Raw genomic sequence first — 23,768 nt, forward strand, 5'->3', positions numbered from 1 at the left:
AGCTGCTGGGCGTCTGTCAGGGGCTGAAAGGCTCCAGACAGACGCTCACAAAATTTGGTAAGAAAAGCATGCTGTATTGGGTTTGAAAATTAGCTCTGGGAAAAAAAAAAAAAAAAAAAAAAAAAAGCGTTTGAAAAACCAAAACAAACCCCAGACCCCTAGAGAGGAAAAAAAAATCCCCAAACACAAAAACCCCATCATATGAAAACTAACCTCAAAATTGCTTTCTTTTGATTTCTATGGACAATTAGACCATAATTTCAAGTAGTTCAAATCCTTCTTAGTGAGACTCCCCCTCCAATCTGGTATTGTCAGCTGCTGCGGCTTAATAGTGACAGCTTCATTTTTGGCACTAAAAGCTAAAGCCCTCAAAGCTTTGCAGTGGTAAGCTGGGGCCAGCTTGTAAAGGCCCACAAGAGCTGATCGTTAAATTTTCAGGAATGTGGTGAGCCAATTATTAAATTATTAAAAGTTATATGACATAAGCTTACAATGGAATATAAAACTCATCACTTCCAATTTATCTAGCTACATTTCACTTATTATCTACGCTTTGAGTATGGGTTGGCAACTTTCTCTTTCCTTTTTTTTGAGAAGGAGTCTCACACTGTCACCAGGCTGGAGTGCAGTGGCGTGATCTTGGCTCACTGCAACCTCTGCCTCCTGGATTCAGGTGATTCTCCTGCCTTAGCCTCCCCAGTAGCTGGAACTACAGGTGCATGCCACCATGCCCAGCTAATTTTTGTATTTTTAGTACAGATGGGGTTTCACCATTTTGGCCAGGATGGTCTTGATCTCTTGGCCTCGTGATCCACCCGCCTTGGCCTCCCAAAGTGCTGGGATCACAGGCATGAGCCACTGCGGGTAGTAAAAATTTTAGGCTTTGTCTCAGCTACTCCATGCAGCCATTGTAGTGCAAAAGCTAGACAATACGTAAAAAAATGAGTGTGGCTGTGTTCCAATAAAACTTTATTAAAAACAGGCAACCCATGGGCCACAGGTTGCTAATCCTGCTCTTAAAGTCATTTACATCTAATGTATCTGTATGGTGGATATCCTGCATAACAGTGTGCTGATGCACATCTCTTCCCAACTCTGAGTTCTGTGATATCACATTGACAGCTTGAAATGCAGTGGGAGGAGAGTTTATACCATGGAAATCATCACATACTACAAATCAGGGCATGATTTATTATTTTTTTGATTATCAAAATTTAAGAAAGTGATGGAGAAAATTTTAATGATGTAAGTTAAATTAAAAGAATAGTCAACCCTCTGAATCTGTGAATTCCACATCTGCAGTTTCAACTTAATTGCAGATCAAAAATATGTGGAAGAAAAAGAAAAGATGCCTGAGTCTATACTGAACATGTACAGACCTTTTTCTCTTGTCATTATCCCCTAAACAATTCAGAATAACAACTATTTACATAGCATTTACATTGTATTAGGTATTATAAGTAATCTAGAGATTATTTAAAGTCTATGAGAGGACTGTATAGGTTACATGTAAATACTACACCATTTCATATAAGGCATAAGAATCTAAGGATTTGGGGTCTTGGAACCAATCCCCCTTGGATATCAAGGGACAGCTGTGTATCAAGTCTATAGCTTTATTGTGAATACTACAAAACAATGAGGACATATTCTTTTAGTACTTGAAAACCATTATTTAGTTCAGCAAGGAAGTCACATCGCTAACAATCAAGTGAAGTTTTAACATATATCTTTGTTCTTTCCCTTTCAACTTACTCACTGACTTAAATGAAAATATCAACCAACACTTATGTGGGGTTTACATTTGTTTGTCAATTAAACCTTAGGAAGGTCAGGGGATATAAGAATTTGGCAGAAGTCAACCAAAGCATTTGGTGAGAATCTGTAGACTATATGAAATTTACAATAATGAATGTAGGCTGGGCGTAGTGGCTCATGCCTGTAATCCTAGCACTTTGGGAGACAGAGGCGGGTCAATCACCTGAGGTTAGGAGTTCAAGACCAGCCTGGCCAACATGGTGAAACCCTGTTTCTACTAAAAATACAAAAATTAGCTGGGCATGGTGGCAGGAGCCTGTAATCCCAGATACTCGGGAGGCCGAGGCAGGAGAATCGCTGGAACTCGGGAGGTAGAGACTGCAGTGAGCTGAGATACTGCCATTGCACTCCAGCCTGGGCAACAAGGGCGAGACTCAGTCTCAAAAAAAAAAAAGAAAAAGAAAAAAGAATTTAAATATTTTATTCTTTATAAAGTATATGCCAAACAGCTTTTTTAAATCAGTAAAATGTATAATAAACATATATATCCATATGCACTAATTTTTAGATAGCAGATTGTTAAACATTTACTAGCACAACACGGATTCTAATAGAAAAGAACTTACAAATTAATTTGTCGGCAGCACCCAAAAAGTGTGTGTGTGTGTGAGAGAGACAGACAGAGAGAGAGAGAGAGAGAGAGACAGAGAGAAAATAACTCTCCCTCCACCACCCTGAATGCAGAAAGCAAAACAAACACTAACATTACCAAAGAAAAAAGAAGGTTGTTTTCTGAAAACTCTACTTCAAAAAAGATTGCATGGAGTTGGGCACTGAGTGTGTCTACAACTGGAATAAATTATGAACTGTTTCTCTTTTGTATTAATGGAGTTTCACCATAACTTCTTTTTCTAAAAGCAACTTCTTGTGGAACTCATAGCCATCAAAGCCATTAAGCTCTTCCTTCCCTGTACAATGCCCTGAATTTCCAAATCCTAGCTGCTGTGTTGCCTCTGCATGAGGCATCCATTCATTCATTCTTTCATTCATTTTTCAAACATTAACTTGACTCCTACTAAATACCCTTTACTGTGGCCCATGTAAAACCACAAACCAAACAGCCTCTACCTTTAAGTCAAAGGTCTGAGACCCAGGTTAAAGGTCTGGCTGACCATAGACTGAGATATCTTCCTTCCCTGGGCTCCAAGGCATTTGAATCACATTTCATTTTCTAAGCAGCATCAGAGTTCCCAGGTGCTGCAAGTGAGTTCCTAGAGGGCAGGGCCATTGTTCCACCTTCACATTCCACACAGAGCCCAGCCCAGGGCCTTGCACCTCCTAGACAGCTGGTCACTTTCTACACAGTCAGCAATGCAGGAAGCACAGCTCTGGCTTCTGACTTGCAGAGCATCACTCATCATGATTTCCAATTTAACTTCAGTGGTTCACCAGATCCAGGCTAAATACTGTGCTCCCTCTGAAAGGTGGGAGAATTATTATTTTAAGTATAATTATCTTCTTCCTTCCCAAGGTTAAAGTAGAGGGTCACTTGACTGTGTGGGATAATAGTTCTCAATGTTTTTAAACTCATGCTCTACCAAGATTGGATCACACTTTACTTCCTGAGGTTTGCACTACAAAACTCACTTTCTCTCTAAGACATCCCATTGAGTGTGGTTTTCATACTATACAAGCATCTTTTTGAAATTCTAGTGCACCCAGTCCTCAACCTTGTCCCTCCTTAGCTTAATAATCATAGGCCATCACCTTCACCTCCAAGATTAGGCGACTTGGAAAAAAAAAAGAAAAGAATCATAGGCTGGTGCAGTGTTCATGCCTATAATCCCAGCACTTTGGGAGGCTGAGGCAGGAGGATCGCTTAGGCCCAGGAGTTGGAGACCAGCCTGGGCAACATAGCAAGACCCTGTCTCTACAAAAAATAAAAAATTAGTGTGGTGTGGTTGTATGTGCCTGTAGTCCCAGTTACTTGGAAGGCTGAGGTGGGAGCGTCACTTGAATCAAGAAGGTCGAGGCTACAGTGAGCTATGATCATGCCACTGCACTTCAGCCTGGGCAACAGAATGAGACTCTATCTCTCAAAAAATGAAAATGAAATAAAATAAAAGAATCATCAGTGTTCAACTACTTACTATGAACACTGATAATTAAAGAGAAAAACTTAACTCTGCCCTTTTAGGAGGAATTTAATAGTTCATCCCCTGTTGATGGGAAAGATGTCTCCTGTATTGAAGAATGTCAACCAATAAAAGCAGGTCAGAATGACAGAATTTGAAAATGACCATCCTACAATCCCCAAAGAAATAACTGATCCAGGCAAGGGTCATCAATGGATGCCCAGAGGATTTCACAAAATTTCCTGTTGGGGAACAGGATATTCACTGGGTGCCAAAGCATTACCCATAGAATGACATGCTAATTGCAGAAGGAGAATACAACGTTTGCAATGGGCAGAAGTGGTCACCACCTTATGAAATGATCCATATCTAATAATAGGACACCCTGACATCTTGTAACCCCTGGATGAGATGCTTAATGAAGCACTCAGAATCACCTGGGACACATTCACGCCAAAATGTTGAGTCTGAATCAAATGATACTTAAGCTCAAACTTCCAGAACAGGGGAAAAACAGGGAATAGCAAAAACAAGGTAAGACACCACAAGGAAGTGACAAGACAGACCAGAACATGAAGCATTTTAAATGGCAATGTTTTATATATTTATATATAAAAATATGTATACATATATATAGAAATATGTATGTATACATATATTCACACACACATATGGGGGACGGACACTGTTCTAGATTAAAAACTACTGAAGAGATATAACAGCCAAATGCAATACATGAACTATAACAGGATCTAGTGTGAAAAATGCAGCCATAAGCTTTTGGGGGTGGGGGCGTGACAGGTGAATTTTGAATGAGAACTGGGTATGAGATATGAGTATGGAATTACCATTAGTTTCTAAGTGTGATACTGATATTATGATTAGGTCAGAGAATGCCTCTAGTTTTAGGAGATGCATGCTAAAGTATTTAGAGATGTCATGCTGTCTGTGACTTACCAAATATTTCAGCAAAAACATATATACATATTTATGTATAATAAGGCTCTGAGAATTTAAGTGAACAGCTCAAGGTAGCACAATCAAGATGTGGAAAAATGATAAATATTTAAAGATGAAGTGTCATGATGTCTGCAACTTATTTCAAATGCTACAGAAAATAAATGCTACACACACACATGCATATACATATACACATACAGTCACATAATGACACTTTGGTCAACAACAGGCCACATACTCAGCGGTCCCATAAGAGTATACAATACCATATTTTTACTGTATCTTTTCTATCTTTCAATCTGTTGAGAGACACAAATGCTTGCCATTGTGTTACAACAATTACCTACAGTATTCAGTACAGCAACATGCTGTACAGGTTTGTAGCCTAGAAGCAATAGGTTATACCAATAGGAATATCATAGAGTGAACTTACACAAACCTAGATGGCATAGCCTATTGCACACCTAGGAAATGACACATCTCTCGGAACATAGCCCCATCATTAAGGAATGCATGACTGTATATTTCTTTTTCTTTCTTTTTGAGACAGAGGCTTGCTCTGTTGGCCAAGCTGGAGTGCAGTGGCATGATCTCAGCTCACTGCAACCTCTGCCTCCTGGGCTCAAGCAATTCTCCCACCTCAGCATCCCAAGTAGCTGGGATTACAGGTGTGTGCGACCGTGCCTGGCTAATTTTTGTATTTTTAGTAGAGATGGGGTTTCAGCATGTTGGCTAGGCTGGTCTCGAACTCCTGATCTCGGGTAATTCACCCACCTCTGCCTCCCAAAGTGCTGGAATTACAGGCGTGAGCCACGGTACCTGGCCTGTATATTTCATTATAAGACATATATACAGATCTCTCTCTCTCTCTCTCTCTATATATATATATATATATATGAAAACAAGACAAAATGTGAACTAATGTTTAATTCTATAGGTGATCACGGTACCATTATTTCAAGCTTTTTATACATGTGAAAAATTTTAACACTGAACTGCAAGGGCAAAAAAAAGAATGGTGCAGGGTGGGGGTTACTAGCAAACATTAAATGAAAAACTTTAGGTGCTCAAAGATGTCTGGGACTCAGCACCCCAGCGGTAGCATTTTTTCATGGAATTTTCTCTGCTGACCTAGGATGCTGGAGCTAATGCCCTAAGGTGAGCTGTGTTTTGCATTGTAGCTCCAGCGATCCACTTGAACAGAAACTTCAGGAGTCCTGCCAGTTCTTAGAATCTTGACAACTTCAAAATATCAGATGGTGAATCAAAAAACCTCATAGGCCATCTCCAGACTGATTTTCTTAAAATGAAAATACAAATGGGAACTGTTTCATGGGTATGACATTTCAGTTTTGTAAGATGGAAAGAGTTATGAAGATTGGCTACATGACCATGTGAATGTCCTTGACACTACTGAACTTTACACTTAAAAATGGTTAAGATGGTATAGTATTTTACCACAGTCTTCTCAAAAAAAGAAAGAAAAAGACAATACAGGTATTTCAAAAACAAGATGCTTAGTCGAACTATAACACTCTGCTGGTCGAAAGATAACTTAGGAAACAAAAGGGGACAATATGATCGCTCTTCCTCCACCCTGCCTCCAGAAGATTCGAATGCAGCTATGATGACAAGACACATATGGACCATGGGAAGAGTGTGCAGCAGTGCAAGGTGCGAGGTTTGGGGGCATGTATACTGGGCATGGGTAGTATGCACAAGGTGCAGAGAAGTTCCAGGTGCGGTGGCCTGAGCGGCGGGGAGGCTTCCTTAGAAAGTATGGCGGGCCCTGGGGAAGGGGGGTGAGGGGCAAGGGGAGGGGGAGAAGGGGAAGACACTACATGCAGATGGCAGGCAGAGGCAGAGAGGGGGACAGGGAAAGGACTCCACTTGTCCAAAGTGCTGCTGCAAAGGGCAGGCCACCTGTCCGGATACGAAGGGACTGAGGACTTTGAATGCTGCATTAACTGTGGTCGATGAGGAAGTGCTGAGAGGTTTTCACTTGAGGAGCAAACTGACACATGTGAATTTTCAGAAGATTAATTTTTGAAGTGGTGTGCGGGGAAGATACAGACAGGAAGACCAATTAAACAGCTATTATAAAAATCTAGGTAGGCTATGAGGCAGGCTAGCTGGGGTGGGGGTGGGGGAGTGGAGAGAGATGGAGAGGTGTAGGGAATCGCTAAGATGGGAGGGAGGGAGGAGCAGAGGAGGGGGTCTTTCTAAAGATAGTGATGGGGAAGATGCACAGGCTCGGCTTGCACTTGGGTCTAGGGGAGTCTGAGATGCACAATGACAGCCGTGAGGGGCTGTCTGGCACGGCACCCGGGGTGGCATGAGCACTCTGTGGAGGAGAGGTCAGGAAAGCTGCAGGCATGTCAGAATCGCCACACTCAGGGACCACCTGGGGTGTGAACAGGAGCCAGAGTCGGGAGCAAATGCAGAGCAAACCGAGGGCAAAGCCTTACGCTCCGAGGGAGGAGCTGGCAGAAAGGGCACAAAAGCGGGTGCCATGAAAACTTCTGTGAAGCAAATATGATTTTCAAAAAGCTCTAGGGTTGTCTACTATTTAAAGAAATCCCCAGTAACTCCATTTGGAAAGCAAATACGACCCTACTCTGCTTAAACCTGGCTTGTGTACAGGGTTTATATTTTGCCATTAAGTCTTTTGTCTCAGCCACTGAAAGTGGCAGGACTCATCTGAGTCCCTAATTCTCTCTGGATTCTGCCCTGCTTCTGCAAAAGATGATGAGGAAGGGCACAATGATGAGGGAGTAACTCAAGGGAACGCAAGCCTGGAGTCTGGGGACTTAGTTAACAGGGCTGTTGTACATGGGTTGGCCAAATGAAGTCAACCTTAAGCAAATGTGACCAGTTCTGGTGGGCGTGGTGGCTGACTCCTGTAATCCCAGAATTGTGGGAGGCTGTAGTGGGAGAATCGCTTGAGCCCAGGAATTCCAGACCAGCCTAGGCAACATAGGACGACCCCGTCTCTAAATATAATAGAAAAAATTAGCCAGGAAGGGTGGTGTGCACCTATGTTCCAGCTCCTTGGGAGGGAGGCTGAGGTAGGAGGATCACTTGAGCTTGGGAGGTCAAGGCTGCAGTGACTTATGATTGCACCACTGCACTCCAGCCTGGGCGACAGAGCTACTGCCCCCTCCCACCCAAAAATGTGACCAGCTCCTCTTTTCCAGTGGATCACCCTCTTCTTGCCAGTCTGGGTGGGATTCTGTCCCATTAAGTGTAAAAGGTGCTTGAACCCACAAGCTCCTGGTCCTTATCAGAAGAATCAAACCACCAGCTGGTAGACCATGGGGTCTGGGGCCCATTGAAGGTCACCTGAAACCCCACATAGAGGAGGTGACTAATTAGGAGAGGAGACAGCACTGAGGAGGAAAGGATTGTCAAGGACTCCTGGTCTCTGAAACCACCGAGAGAGAGACAGGGGGGTGACACCAGCTCCTCTGGGACCAGTAGGGCAATCACTATAAAATGCTTAAATGCCCCAATTAATGGAGAATGTGTGAAATTCATCACAGGAAGTAAATGTTGCCACATCCTCCTGTCCTCATGTGGGAGATGCATTCTGTGCCTTTCGCAGCCACTCCAATCCAAAGGATCCTCTTTGTCACTGCCTTCTCAGAGCCAGTGACAACCAGGGCATCTCTGTGGCTGAAGAAGGTAAAGGACTTTCACACCCACTTAGCAGTCATGTCACCATCAAAACGACACCTCAAACGTGGCAGTATTGAAGAGAGATCTCCGTTCCATCATCCTAGGGAGCGCACGCTTCATGAAATTACTAACAATCCCAACGCCATGAGGGAAACTGAACAGCGGCCTAGAAGATGTTCAAAAGGAGGAAAAAAGAGAAATCATCACTGTAGATAGATGCCCCTGGAGTTGCTTGGCAACCATCTTTGCTAACACCTTCTCCCAAAAAGGAACACAGTTTGCATTAGCTCCTGTGATTTCCCTGAGGCCAGGACTCTGACCGCAGAGGCCACAAAACTGGGGCGTTGGAATGAGAGAGCATTTCCCTGACGGGGAGACCCAGGGCCCTATCAGGAAGTCACTAGCTTACACAGGCAAGAGGGAATGAAAGGTAGTCCGGCCTCGCCATTTTGCTTAAAGAACATGCTGATGTGGGCAAGGATGGTGAGAGAATGAGTAAAGCCAGGTGCCCAGGTGCAACACTTAAGGAGCACTCACTCTGCACCTGCAGAAGCCCACGTGCGCCCCTACTTAAACAGGTGTCCTGGGCGCCTGCTTGCTTCCCCTTAGTCCTAACCCTGCTCCTAGGACGACAGACATCAGGACACAGTGCTTAGAGTACAGCCTCTGGAATCAGGCTGCCTTGGGGTTCAGGACAGCTCTACTATTTCCCAGCTATGTCACCTTGGGTAAATTACTTAACCTCTCTAAGCCTCAGCTTCTCAATCTCTGAAATAGGGCTGATAACAGGATTTGCCTCACAGGGTGGTCATGAGGATTAAATGTGAACATGCACATTTAGCCCTGTGCCTGGCACCTAGTTAATGCCCAATAAAAGACATTTAGGATTGTTACCTAAAAACAAAACAAAACAAACAAAAAAACACGTAAGTTCAGCTGTCTTTAGCCCAAAAGCTACCAGAAAAGTAAATTTTAAAAAGACAAAAAACTCCAAAAGGAAACACATAAGCAGTTCCCTTAGAAACCCTGAACCTGGATCTATAGAATCAGAATCTCTGTGGGTGGTCCTGGCATATTTCCTTTTAAAAAGTTTCCCAAGCAATTTTCAGGGTAGGCAGGGTTGAGAGCCACTTCTCTCAACCAATAAACAGTAGTTCTGAAAGTTCAGGAAACATCAGAGCCACCTGAGGAGCCTGTTTAAAATGCACGCTCCTGGTCAGGTGCGGTGGCTCATGCCTGTAATCCCAGAACTTTGAGAGGCCGAGGAGGGAGGATCACTTGGGCTCAGGAGTTTGAGACCAGCCTGGGGAACATAGCAAGACCTCATCTCTACTAAAAGTCAAAAAAATTAGGCAGGCATGGCAGCACACGCCTGTAGTCCCAACTACCTAGGAATCTGAGGCAGAAGGATCACTTGAGCCCTGGAGATTGACGCTGCAGTGAGTATGATCATGCCACTGTACTCCAGCCTGGGTGACAGAGAGAGACCCTGTCTCAAAAAAATAAATTAAAAAAAAAAAAGAAAGCACATTCCTGGTTCCTGTGTTTCACTCCCGGTTGTTTCATTTCAGTATGACTGCAGCCTGGGGCTGGGGGCGAAAGGACCCTACAGGACAACACAGCAGGGTCTCCAGAATGAACACACTTTGTAAAACACTGAAACAGATTCACTTTTTTTTTTTTGAGACGGAGCGTCACTCTGTCCCCCCAGGCTGGAGTGCAGTGGTGTAATCTCGGCTCACTGCAACTTCTGCCTCCTGGATTCAAGCAATTCTTCTGCCTCAGCCTCCCAAGCAGCTAGGACTACAAGCACATGCCACCATGCCTAGCTAATTTTTGTATTTTTTTAGTAGAGATGGGGTTTCACCATATTGGCCAGGCTGGTCTTGAACACCTGACCTCATGATCTGCCCACCTCGGCCTCCCAAAATGCTGGGATTACAGGCATGAGCCACCTGCCCGGCCCCAGATTCACTCTTGAGACTAACAGTACAGGGACACCAGTCTAATCCCTTTGTCTTTATTCTGGGCATCCTTAAAGAAATGGAGACACACCAGTTGACAAAAGATGCCTGGTGAGCCCTGGGCATACCCCTGGAGCAGTAAGAACACAGTCTTTCCCCTGGAAGTGGCAGCTCTAAGACAAAGGCAAAGACCCAAGTGCCTGGTAAAAACAACAATCATCACAACAAAGGCTTAGTAATTACTGAGTACCTACTTTATACCAGATAGCATCTCATTTATTTCCACAACAATTCTGAGAAGTACTACTATTCCTACTCTGGAAAAGAAAAGTAGAAATTGAGGCTTAATTTAATACCCAGGCAATAAATGGTCAAGATTTAAATAATGTTCCACTAAACTCCTAGGCCTGCAATGCCAGTGAACCTTTTTGTGTGTGGTAAAATACACATAACATAAAATTTACCATTTAAACCTTCTTTTTCTTTTCCTTTTTTTTTTTTGAGACGGAGTCTTGCTCTGTTGCCCAGGCTGGGGTACAGTGGCACGATCTCAGCTCACTGCAACCTCCGCCTCCCGGGTTCAAGCAATTCTCCTGCCTCAGCCTCCTGAGCAGCTAGGACTACAGGCGCCCACCACCACACCCAGCTAATTTTTTGTATTTTGAGTAGAGACGGGGTTTCGCCGTGTTAGCCAGGATGGTCTCGATCTCCTGACCTCGTGATCCCCCCACCTCGGCCTCCCAAAGTGCTGGGATTATAGGCATGAGCCACCACGCCTGACCCATTTTCACCATTTTTTACGTGTATGGTTAGTTCTGTGACATTAAGTACATTCACAATGTTGTATAACCATCACCACAGTCCATCTCCAGAACTTCTGCATCTTCCCCAACTGAAACTCTGTATCACGGAAACATGAACTCTCCATTTCCCCTCCCCCAGCTCCTGAATGTCCACCATTCTACTGTCTGTCTCTATGAATTTGACCACTCTAGGAACCTCATTATAAATGGAATCACACAGTATTTGTCCTTTTGTGGCTCATATACTTTTTAAGAACTGGACCATCACCTTGGTCTGATATAACCAAACTGGGACCATGTCTCCACCATCTTCCATACCCCTGGAATGCTGAACTCACCTGTGGTTAGTATCATCAGACTGGGTGTCTGTCCTGTGTCCCCACCCCACCCCAGGACTCTGTGGCCTGTCAATGCCTTGAGGTAAGGTCACATAACTCCCACTCCCCCTACAGGTAAGGGTATCCTTACACCATTAATGTTCACAGATTTACAATTAGCATCACAAATCAGGTACACCAGTAAGTGCTTCTGTGTTCAAAGAGCCCGTCATCGACTCACTTTTATCTTCCCCACTGTGGTGACCTGGTGCCACTTTGTCCTGCCCTAGAGAGTATTTATTTGGTTTCCATTTCTTCTGTAAGCACCTGATCCCTTAAAATTGGCAAGCGGAATTGTGTTGAGAAACCGCAGGTACAAGGATAAAGCGTCTCCATAAAAACAATGCTTTCCCCACAGCAGAATTCCAGCTTCACTTATAGACGACTAGGGCAGCCAGGTCTAGCCCCTGAATATTAAGGATGCTCCACTGTAGCCTCAGCCCACTTGCAAGAAGGGATTTCCTGAGGTTTCATCATTAGTTCAAGCACCTCAGGGTCCAAATCCGGGTCCATTTGGCAGTCTGAGCTCTAGCACAGAAGAGAGTAAGAGAATGTCAGCCAAACGGCATTAGCTGGGAGCACGCGATCAGCAGAACACCAGACAGGGAGATTTAGGAGAGAGACACACACAGAAGTCAGTCCTTGCCGTTCAGTTTCTACAATATTCTGAAAAAGTAGAACCCACTGGCTAAAGCTCGCCCTCTCCATTATGGCTATGTTTGATTATTGCAATCACTCAGTGGCCACTGTCTCCAGATGTGAATAATGGGCCACCTCAGGGTGTGGGGTCCTTAGAGAAGAGGGATTTGACCAGGACAAGGTCTCACTGCATTGGCTACTATCATCTTATGTCTACTTCTGAAGTATGTCATGAATGAAACAAAATGTCATAAACAAAACATTAGCCTGAAGGATATAAATGCAACCAACCCAGAAAACCATACAGAAACAAATCTGCCTAACTTTTCTAAATCAATTCTGCAGCAGAGATGGCAGGCCCCTGGGAACCGCCAGCTGAAAGTATCAACACGGCCTCACAGTCTTAACTGATGCTGCAGACCACCTGGCACACAGGTCAGAAGGCCTCAGGAATCAGGCCCTCCCCTACCCTTTGTACCTTCCCGGGCTTAACATGGAAATCGTGAAAGCAGCCACTTTGCTTTCCGTCATGTGCATCCCCATTTCAGACACATCCCCTGGGTAATCAAGCTGCAGAGAACGCCAGTTGCATTCTCAGCCTGACTTTAAATATAAACTGAAATCCTTAATGCTTCACCAATGCGATGTGGTGCTTTTGACATCGGGGACCACTGTATGATAAATGCCATCATTATCAGAATTGATGCTTTGGGTCTCCTCCACCTACAGTGAAGGAGGGTTGGGCCACAAAGAATTAGAACCTGCAACTCACTATTGTCACCAGTGACTACAGACTGGACTCCAAGGTTTGGAAGAGTCATCTTGGGAACTTTGGGAGGACGGTTCCCTGGGGGACCGAGTCTTCTCTATCTTTAGATCCTCCCAAATGTAGCCCAGTGCCAGGGGATAGTCACAGTCCAGGTATATCTGCTGAATAATCAACAAGGCTGACGTACATGGGCTGAAGGCTAACACATGGACAGATATTGGCAGAATATTTCTGTGAGTATCTTCGTCTATTTTTATTGTGTTCTTACCTCTCCAGCCTCACCAGTCAGTGATTCTCTATCAGAGTGATTTGTCCCCCAGGGACATTTGGCAATGTACCGAGACATTTTTGGCTGTCTAAACCTGGGGGAGGGGAGGGAGGCACTGCTGGCATCTAGCAAGCGGAGGCGCAGGACATCCTGCCATGCACACGACAGTGCCCCCAAAAAGAAGCATCAGTGGTGTCACTGGTGAGAAACATTATACTACTCTCTGCTTTGCTATCTTTACTCCGGCAAGAGGACTTTTTAGTTTCAGAACAGTCTATATTCTCTGGCATTTGGGCCTTTATCCCTGTCGTTTCCTCTAACTCTGTCCTGCCCAGCTCTACACATGGGTAACTTCCTGTATCTTCCAGGTTTTAGCTTACATAAAATTTCCTCTGGGAGGCCTGCACTGAGCCCCTGCCTCAGTGAGGCCCCCATCATGCCCTCCAGCAGCACCTGAGTTTCCCTATCAGAGCACTCATCACGGTCCACCTGCACTTTTGCCAGTAGGCCGGAAGCACCCTGAGGGCAGGCAGGGGTTGGGCTTTTTCACTGCTGTGTCCCTGGTGTCTAGCCCAGTGCTAGTACATCAGGAGAGCTCCCTTCAGGTCAAACGCATGAGGGAGGCTGAGAAACAGTTGAGGGTATTAAAAACTTGGCAAGACACCCAGAGGCTTAAATTGTTACCCTACTATGCAGGCACCAAAAGAGAACATGGCAACTTCTCATGAACTGATATGGACAGTTCTCTAAGATAAATGGAAATGGCAAGATATCAGCTAATACTATAGCTTTCTATCATTCACATGAGAACAAGAAGACAAAATTATATACGTATCTACTGGAATGCACACAGAATATCTTTGGAAGAATACACAAGCAACTGGGGTTGGGGTGGGAGAGAGACTTACTTTCCACTCGGACTGCCTTTTGAATTTTGTAACATGAACGTTATTAAAAAACAATAAGTAGTTTTAAAATGAATATGTATATGTAATGGTCTATATCTTCTAGCAGTAAAAACATTATTCTCATAGAATGACATAGGATGATACCCTGGTACAGGGCAACTTAGAAGAAGGCAATATCATATACAGTGTTTCAGTGCGTCCATCCTTGCTTCCTGTTGTGGAAGGAGCCAGAGCCACATTTCCTCCACACGGGAACCCAGGCACAAGGAAATAATTGTATGTACAACGAAATACTCATTTTAGAAGCGTTGTATTTCCCAAACTAGATGATCAGGATGTCCTTTCTCATCTGTGTTGTGTTGGTTGTGGCATGCCCCTGCTCCATCAGTGGGCTGCACCTGTAGAGCTTATAGCTCTCCAAGCCCTTCCCTTCTCCTCCTTCTCATCTTTCCTCCCTACCACCTTTAAGCCGCTCCATCTCTCCCATGCTTCCATCCCAAAAGCTGGGCCATAGAAGAGAGATGATAATGAAATGCCAAAGTGAACAAATGTTACTGCTTGTTAGCAAAAGGGGAGGAAGGTAGGCTTAATGGGGGAATGAAGTTCAAATTAATGGTAAAAATAAGGTTTATCTGTGAAATCTGTGGACTTTGTGTCTTCCCATCTCCTATTAACATAGATAACAGAGTTGTCTGTATAATGATAAAGGGAAGCTGTTCGCAGTTTCCCATAAATCTCCATGGCCTGCTGCTGACTTCCCTGGCTTGGATTCTAAGAATACTTCATTCTTAACCAGGTCAGTTGCCATCTTTTTCTCCAATTTTCTCCCATCCAGCCACAACTGCAAGACTCCTAAGCCTGTGCTGAGCATGCTCCTATGTTCTCTGTACCCTTCTATATTGCAGCCCAATTCCACCAGCATCTCAGAAGAACAGCAAACTCTTATAGTCACAGCAATGTCTTACTGGCCCCAGCACAATTTTCAAATTGGAAGCTTTCCACCAGTTTATCTACATCACATCGAAACATGTGGGAACATTAAAACACAGGCAAGTTTTCAAAGTGACAAGTGTAGGCTTCCAAGAGACCCAAACAGGAATCTATTGAGGACTCTTTTTTTTTTTTCTCAGTGATAAAATAAAACAACTTATCGATCATTTAAAGAAGTTATTTAGATCTCCCAGTCCCTAAAAAGAACTTTGTATAAACTCTTCTTAGCCATAGGCTAAGTATTATTTGATAGCTCTTGATAAAACTTATCGATGATCACTTAACTACACTCCATTAAAACACTGATATCCGGCCGGGTGCGGTGGCTCACATCTGTAATCCCAGCACTTTGGGAGGCTAAGGTGGGCAGATCACAAGATCCAGGAGATCGAGACCATACTGGTTAACACGCTGAAACCTAGTCTCTACTAAAAATACAAAAAATTAGCTGGGTGTGGTGGCACGTACCTGTAGTCCCAGCAACTCAGGCAGCTGAGGCAGGAGAATCACTTGAACCCAGGAGGTGGAGGTTGCAGTGAGCTGAGATTGCGCCACTGCACTCCAGCCTGGGCGACAGAGTGAGACTCCGTCTCAAAAAAAAAAAAAAAAAAAAAAAAATTGATATCCATAGAAATTGTTTCTTTAAAAAATCATTAGCTTCATAAAATTATAATAAAATGGTTTACTCTAAAAATAAAGTTTCTGCAAGGTATCTTTTCATCACAGATTAGTTTAAAATCCTAGTTAATTAGAATAAAGTTTTCTAGAGCTAGCTTCATTAGTAATGATAATAATAATAAAAGCCAACATTCATTAAGGACTTACTATGTGCTAAGCCCTTTTGTATTATCTCATTTAATCATCACAACAACCCTATTCTTATCTCTGTCTTATAGTTAGGGACACTTATGAGGCATAAGTGTCCTATTCCTTATCTATGAATTGGTATTCTTTTAAAAAAAACTTCAGATGAGGCAAGGGGAACATCTTTCCAAATCAATGAGAGCTTTTCCCTAATTAGCTTGAAAAAAGTCTTCAGATAAATCTACCAAGCTGAGGAGGAAATTATTTGAAAAGGTTAGCACAGAAGAATGGCCGTCCTTGGAATTTTCTCTCATAAACACCTTTCATAGATTAGGCTAATAAGGTTTCTGGGAGTCCTCCTCACAGGAAATCTGCATGCCTGACTGATCCAAGCTGACTGAGGTCAAATCATTCTTCACTGGGGGAACACATTGGGTTTTGGACTCAGAACCCCACTTTTCTCAGAATGCTGAAGGCCAGATACCATTCACAAACGATTTGCAGCAGAATATTGCTTGTGTACGAGATTCAGTGATTTTTGCCACCAAGAAGTTATAAATTGAGAAAATAAACCCAGTTATTTTTAAAGTAGTTTAAGATATTTTTAATGTGAGGGCTTGGGTTTTTTTTTTTTTTTTTAAGTTTCTTTAGAAACAGTTTGCCTGCTATAACTGCATCTCAAAGGAAGGTACATTCAATAGAGAAGCTTGGGTTCAGAGGTCTCAAAGGGACCTTAGAGGACATTGAGTCCCACTCCCCTTACTTTAAATATGGGCAAATAGGCCCAGAGAAGGGAAACGACTTCCAAAGGGCATAGATCAAAATGTAGGAAGCCGACTCAAAGTGCTCGCCTGCTCCTTCCAGTACCCAGGTTGTCCTGGATATAAGCCCATCTAAGCACATCCACCCATGGAACTAGCAACGCCTTCTGAACTCAGGTGATGGCAACATTCAAAAGTATTTGGGGCCAGGTGCAGTGGCTCATGCCTGTAATCCCAGCACTTTGGGAGGCTGAGGCATGCAGATCACCTGAGGTCTGGAGTTCGAGACCAGCCTGGCCAACACGGTGAAACCCCATCTCTACTAAATATACAAAATTAGCCGACCGTGGTGGTGCATGCCTGTAATCCCAGCTGCCTGGGAGGCTGAGAAAGGAGAATTGCTTGAACCTGTGAGGTGGAGGTTGCAGTGAGCCGAGATCGTGCCATTGCACTCCAGTCTGGGCAACAAGAGTGAGATTCTGTTTCAAAAATAAAAGAAAACTGGCAAATTCCTCTTAGCTATAATTCAGCTAATTTTGGATGAAATAATAACAATGACGTGAAAACTTTATTACAGACATTTCAAAGCATCCAGTTAACATTTCATACATTATAGGCAGAGAACTGAAAGAAATGGAAAGAATTGAAAGAAAGTTTAAAGGGGTGAGGAATGGAGTACTGTATTACAGTAATCAAGTTATTCAAAAAGTCTGCAAGTCCTTGCTGTGTCTTCTGAAGTTGTGGCCAGATAGAGGCAGAAACCAAAATAATTCTTATTTCACATTTCCAGCCTAACTTCTCTTCCTGAGTTTAGTCTATTAAAAATATCATATGACACCAACGTTCATAGTGGCATTACTCAAAACGGCCAAAAGATGGAAACAACTCCAATGTCCACCAACAGATGAGTGGATAACAAAATGTAGTATATATATACAATGAAATATTATTCAGCCATAAAAAGGAATAAAGTACTGATCCATGCTACAACATGGATGAGCTATGCAGAGATGCGAAGCGAAATAAACCAGATACAAAAGGATACAGATTGTATGACTCCACTTATATGAGGTACTAGAATAGGCAACTTCATAGAGACAGAAAGTAGAACCATGGTTACCAGGGCTGAGAGGAACGGAGAATGGGGAGTGACTGCATAATGGGTACAGAGTATGTGACTGCAATGATGGAAAATTTGGGAAATGGAAAGTGATGATAGTTGTATAATATTATGAATGTACTTAGTGCCACTGAATTGTATACTCAAAATGGTTAAAATGATGAATTTTATGTTATGTATATTTTACCAAAAAAAAAAAAGACATCAAAATCAGAACTACCGGCCAGGCACGGTGGCTGACACCTGTAATCCTAGCACTTTGGGAGGCCGAGGCGGGTGGATCACGAGGTCAGGAGATCGAGACCATCATGGCTAACATGGTGAAATATTCTACTAAAAATACAAAAAATTAGCCAAGCTTGGTGGCAGGCGCCTGTAGTCCCAGCAACTCGGGAGGCTGAGGTAGGAGAACAGCGTGAATCCGGGAGGCAGAGCTTGCAGTGAGCCAAGAGCGCGCCACTGCACTCCAGCCTGGGCGGCAGAGCAAGACTCCATCTCCAAAAAAAAAAAAAAAAAAAAAAAAAAATCGGAACCGCCTCCCTTCATTTCTCAGTTGGAATCTCTAAACTGTATTTTGTTCATTCATTCCCACTAAAGCTGAATTTCTTCTCAAGACCTGCTTAAAGCTAACAGTGTCATGGACAATCTACATACATTCATACACACAAGTACACAGCCACACACAGGCTACTTTGTGTCCTGCAGTGACCCATCCACAAACAGTATCTGCCCCAAGACTTTGTTGATCACTCCAACAAGAGGGCCCATGGCAAGCAATACTGGAGATCCAGGTAACCAAATGAACACCCCTTCAATTTCTCATCATGGGGGAGTATGTATTCAGTATATAGATATTTTATCTATAAAGAAAACTTTGTGCATATATACCAGAAAGACCATCGGGAATTGCTCACCCAAGTCTGTTCCACCAGACCCATGAACAAAGAGATTTCAGCCCATATATGGCTATTTTGGTGAAGTTAGCGATTTCAAGTTACACTGAACAGTGGGTGTCCTTAATGCAAATGCATATAATTAGGAGCTAAATCTTTGTACATTTATAGGACAAAGGACCTAATAAGCTGCATGTACCACCTGTGACTTCTGAGGAAAGGAGAGCTTTTCATTTTTTCTTAAAAGAATTCGTTTCTTGAGCCGGGCGCAGTGGCTCAAGCCTGTAATCCCAGCACTTTGGGAGGCTGAGACGGGCAGATCACAAGGTCAGGAGATCAAGACCATCCTGGCTAACATGGTGAAACCCCGTCTCTACTAAAAAATACAAAAAACTAGCCGGGCGAGGTGGCAGGCGCCTGTAGTCTCAGCTACTCGGGAGGCTGAGGCAGGAGAATGGCGTAAACCCGGGAGGTGGAGCTTGGAGTGAGCTGAGATCCGGCCACTGCACTCCAGCCTGGGTGACAGAGCGAGACTCCGCCTCAAAAAAAAAAAAATCCGTTTCTCAGCCGGGCGCGGTAACTCACGCCTGTAATCCCAGAACTTTGGGAAGCCGAGGCAGGCGGATCACGAGGTCAAAAGATCGAGACCATCCTGGCCAACATGGTAAAACCCTATCTCTACTGAAAGTACAAAAATTAGCTGGGTGTGGTGGCACATGCCTGTAGTCTCCACTACACAGGAGGCTGAGGCAGGAGAATCGCTTGAACCTGGGAGGCGGAGGTTACAGCGAGCCAAGATCACACCACTGCACCCCAGCCTGGTGACAGAGCGAGAATCCATCTCAAAAAAAAAAAAAAAAAAGAATCTGCTTCTCATGAGGCAAAGAGAATCTGAGAACAAGAGTCTTCTGAAATAGAAACAGGGACTAGGGGGAAAGGATGTGAGTTTTGTATGTGATAGTCATAACCTATCACCCAGACCTGAGAGGTGCCAATCCTGTGCCATACCATGACCTTTACTCAACTTTAATTTAAAGATTTCCACAGCCTCACCATCTTTTGTGGACACGTTGCCAGTAGCCTGATAACTGGGTCTTGCAAGCATTTAGAGATCTCAAGAGTTTGTGTGTGAAGAAAAATAATCTCTAGTGATGCTTCCCACTGCCAACACACATGAACATTTAACACAAATAAGCTGCCACTTGTAAAAAGTCCACTTGACATCAATCCCTTGTGCATCCTGAAGACACATGTCAAGATCACACAAGATTTTAGAAGCAAACATTTTTAGAATAATGTTTTGTTCCCAAAGTGCTTAATTAGCAGAAACACTATGCTAGGGAACTGTCCTTGAATATGCACACATTTTAACCTTCATGTTATTTTTTCTGAAGCACAAAGTTTCCTCTCAGTGGATGGTCAGGAAATGATTGGGCACAGAAAACCAACCATCTGAAGTGTTGATTCGTAAAATGAGTTCCATCTTTCCACGCAGGATTCAGCTGCCTTCCAGGGTGACATCCCCTTTTATGAGGGGGACCATTCTTTGGCATCTAATGACCTTTTCTCTATTCATTTGGGATAAGCAATGCACCTATGGCCTACTTATATCTGAACTCTTTCAATATCACCAACCTCTTCTGTCCCCTTGTGCCATCTTCCTACCCCCAATTTCAACCAATTATGTTTTATAAGACATCAGTTAGTGAATCACAATTCAAATGAACCCATCCATTTGCTTAGCATCAAGTGGGCCCTGGAGTTGCTCCATTTGAAGCCCATAGGCCAGAGTTACATATGGCAGGCTTGCAAATGCGAACAGGGTATGATTTATTTATGACGACCATATGCGTTTGATGCCCAATTCTAGCAGGTTGTGGCTTCTCTTGCATGTCTTGGTCTGGGATGACCTATCTACTCAGTGTGTCCCATTTCAGGTACCATATTTCCACGCTGGGAAAAGAGAGCTGACGACTGGCTGGGGGGCTGCACATACAGATGCTCCTAACCCTGATTGCCACAAAACAATCTGTGACCAAATGCAAAGTGGGCCAAATGTAACTTGCTGCACAGGTTTGCCATGTACAATGGTTTTCAGTGGTGAGTGGAGAAGTAGCTGCTGGAATGACCGACCATGTGGGGTTCATTAAGCTGTTGTGCATTCACCCATGAGAAAGGCCGGGATGCTTGTGAAGGGAGCTCCACTCTTCATTTCAGAAATTTTAACGCCCCACCATTTGGCAATGATGCTCCCGGGGAGAATGGCAGATATGCATCAGAAGATTCAAACGTGGAGTCCAACTGAAGTGCAGTAAACTTCTGCCTTCAACAGTCTCACCCCCCTTTACCCCCCCAGTTGTATTTATACTTTGAAAGAAGTTAACATGAAGCAGTAGTCACCTGGGCGTGCTCAATTTTTGACAAGGCTTAGTCACTCTGTACCCAGCAGAACAATTCACATTATATTCGAAATCCTGTGAAGATTCTGCCACACATGCTAACACTAAAATGCCAGTAGCTCCACTTACCTTCTTTATTAAGCCTCATAACCTCCCTGCTTTTTCCACCCTCTTTTCCAGCCTCTTCTAAATCTACATCTGCAGATGAAAAAGAAAAGGAAAACAGAAAATAAGGAAAAAAGGGGGGAAAAAAGCCAAAGTCAAGGGGGGAGGGAGAGTGTTTATTTGCAAACAGATCGATATAAATACTGTATATGAAATTCTTTCAAAAATTGACAATGCAACATTTTCTCCCAAGTCCGGGTTTCCATCTACCTGGCCCAGATAGGTACCCAAAAAACTATGCAAGCAGCAACAGAGTAGCCTTTTAAACGGACAACACCGTGGGGCTGCGAGCCCACCCCGCGGGCTGCCACGGGGAGCCGGGCACGGACAGACAGACAGCCCTGGCAGCCGGGCCTCTCCCTGTGCATTGATGATCTGTCTCTGTGTGTATTTATTTAGAGAGAGAGGGAGAAGCATGGAGGACACCGGGGGCCACTCTCTCTCTCACACACACACTTTTTCCCAGTGGCTCTAGGTGAATGGAAAGGTTACAGGATAATAAAAGGAGGAGGAGGCGGTGGGGTTCTTACTGTCGGAGCAGTGTAATTTGGCGGCGTCGATCCAGGAGGACCAGGGTTTGCCCAGAAACGCCTCCGGACTGGGCACTTTGCGATCCAGTGTCGCCATTGCTCTTCCTTCTTGTTGCTTTTTCCCTGTTCCTTCGGCAGCAGCAGCCGAGAGACACGGGATTCGAGAACGCTCCGACGTCATCTTCGGAACGTTCCGACATTGAGTGTTCTGAAAGGGGGAGGGAGGGAGGAAGGGCGGGATGGGAGGAGGGCGGCGGAGGAGGAGGGGAGAGGGAGCGGAGGAGGGGCGGGCGCTCTGGCTCCCGGAGCCAGCTCGGTGGGGCTTGCGCGCCCGCGGCCGCCAGGGGCAGCAGAGAGGCGCCTGCAGTCCGCGCCCGCCCGCCCGCCGGGGGCCGCCCGCCTGCCAGGGAGGGGCCGCGCGGACGGGCGAGCGCCGCGTGCCGGGGAGCGGAGGCTGCAGAGCGCCCGGCAGCCGAGATGCAGCGGCGCCGCCCGAGCCCGGGGCGCCAGGGGTCGGGGCACGCCGGGAGAGGCCCGACGCGGTGCCGAAGGAAGGGTGGTCTTTTCCGCAGAGTTGCAGCTGGAGGACCGAAAGTTTTTGCAGGCAACCCTTGCTTCCAGCTTGTCCCTCTCTCCCCGGGTCCCTGTCGCCCACCGCGAGGCGCCCCCGCGGTAGTCCCGACGGCTTGGTGGGGAGGAGGCCGTGAGGGGTTGCGACCTCCACCACCACCCGAGCCAGGGAAGGGACCCTGGTGACCTCTCCTCCCAGCCTTCACCCCCGTCACCCCTTTCTTCTTTTTCCTGGAGGACTTTGGACCGTGGAGATTCTGCAGTTGTTGCTCTGGGAGCTGAAACCAGTGGGTAGATGTGGTTCTGAAACGCAGGTGAGTTTGTGGCGCGAGGAGGACCTTCCCATCTCAGGCTGCGGGGCGTGCAAAACTCAACACTCAGGACCCCGGACCCCCGGGTTCCCTGCGCGGTTCGTATCTCCGGCTCTCAGAGAACCACTGCATGGACTTTGCTCCAGGGTCAGCAGAGCAGGAGGGTGAATTCACGGCTCTTGGAAGACGATGCTAACGGGCCTAGCCCCTGAGCCATTTCCAGAGCTCCCTGCCGTGAGACGAGGGTGGCCCGGGTTTGCGCAGGCAACCTTTGGCCAGGAATCTGATTCCTGGGAGAATCCACTTCAGGCTTAACTGCTGTAGCCAACTAGAAAGGGAGCGCTAGATTTCCTCTTGATTTTGGACGTTGGGTGCTTTAGTTGAGATTTTCGCCCTTTAAAGAAGGCTTTAAAAAGTCTTCTGTTACTTCTTTTTAACAAAGCCTTTGTTTACTAGAATTATCTAAACTATATGGACACCGCCCTCACCCCACAATCGACATTTTTTTTTTTCTCTCTCTCTTTTCCCAGCACCCTTTTAGCTCTCACCACTGCTTTTTCCCAAGTTGTCACAGCTGAAGCGCACTGATTTGAAGTTGCTTTGTACGGACTGAGTTCTGCCCTGGCTGAGCCATCTAATAATGTCCCTGAGCTTGGCACCCTGTATTTCTAAGCCAGTGTTAAGATGGGCGAGGAAGGAGGAGCTGCCGATTTGCCTTTAGTTGTGATGTTTGTGTGAGTCGGCTTGTTTGTTTCAGACTCAGATAACTGCACTTGCCTTTGCTTTCTTTGGAAGGGCTCCTACATAGCTAAGGTGTCGCTTGGTGAAGAATTCCCATTTTAAGAATTGTTGATGTTAACAAATATTTATTACTTATTGACCTATTGTTATATGCTAGACCCTGGGCTTGACATTTCCTTCCTTCCTTCCTTCCTTCCTTCCTTCCTTCCTTCCTTCCTTCCTTCC

The 23,768-nt window shown here is 44.9% G+C and overlaps 2 protein-coding genes across 12 annotated transcripts in view; one reads left to right on the top strand and one right to left on the bottom strand.

Moving 5' to 3' along the window:
- Positions 1 to 22,161, bottom strand: part of ATXN7L1 (ataxin 7 like 1) — a 268,359-nt gene extending 246,198 nt beyond the window's left edge. For 9 of the 10 annotated variants that reach the window (XR_002724661.1, XM_023183054.1, XM_023183060.1 and 6 more), the window contains exons 1-2: positions 21,922 to 22,161; positions 21,356 to 21,424 (exon numbers count right to left, since the gene is read on the bottom strand). Coding sequence is in view for 9 of the 10 variants with exons in the window: in XM_023183054.1 (XP_023038822.1) it covers positions 21,356 to 21,424; positions 21,922 to 22,102 (250 nt within the window). In the remaining variant the exon portion in view is untranslated. The remainder of the gene's footprint in view (positions 1 to 21,355; positions 21,425 to 21,921) is intronic. The other variant, XM_023183053.1, reaches the window with a different exon arrangement.
- A 132-nt stretch (positions 22,162 to 22,293) lies between these two features.
- LOC111520376 overlaps positions 22,294 to 23,768 on the top strand; it is a 34,617-nt gene continuing 33,142 nt past the window's right edge. The window contains exons 1-2 of one of the 2 annotated variants that reach the window (XM_023183050.1): positions 22,294 to 22,805; positions 23,333 to 23,536. The gene's annotated coding sequence lies outside the window, so the exon portion shown is untranslated. The remainder of the gene's footprint in view (positions 22,806 to 23,332; positions 23,537 to 23,768) is intronic. The other variant, XR_003306663.1, reaches the window with a different exon arrangement.

The sequence above is a fragment of the Piliocolobus tephrosceles genome, chromosome 8 (assembly GCF_002776525.5).
Source record: "Piliocolobus tephrosceles isolate RC106 chromosome 8, ASM277652v3, whole genome shotgun sequence".
In the NCBI taxonomy this organism is placed as follows: Eukaryota; Metazoa; Chordata; class Mammalia; order Primates; family Cercopithecidae; genus Piliocolobus; species Piliocolobus tephrosceles.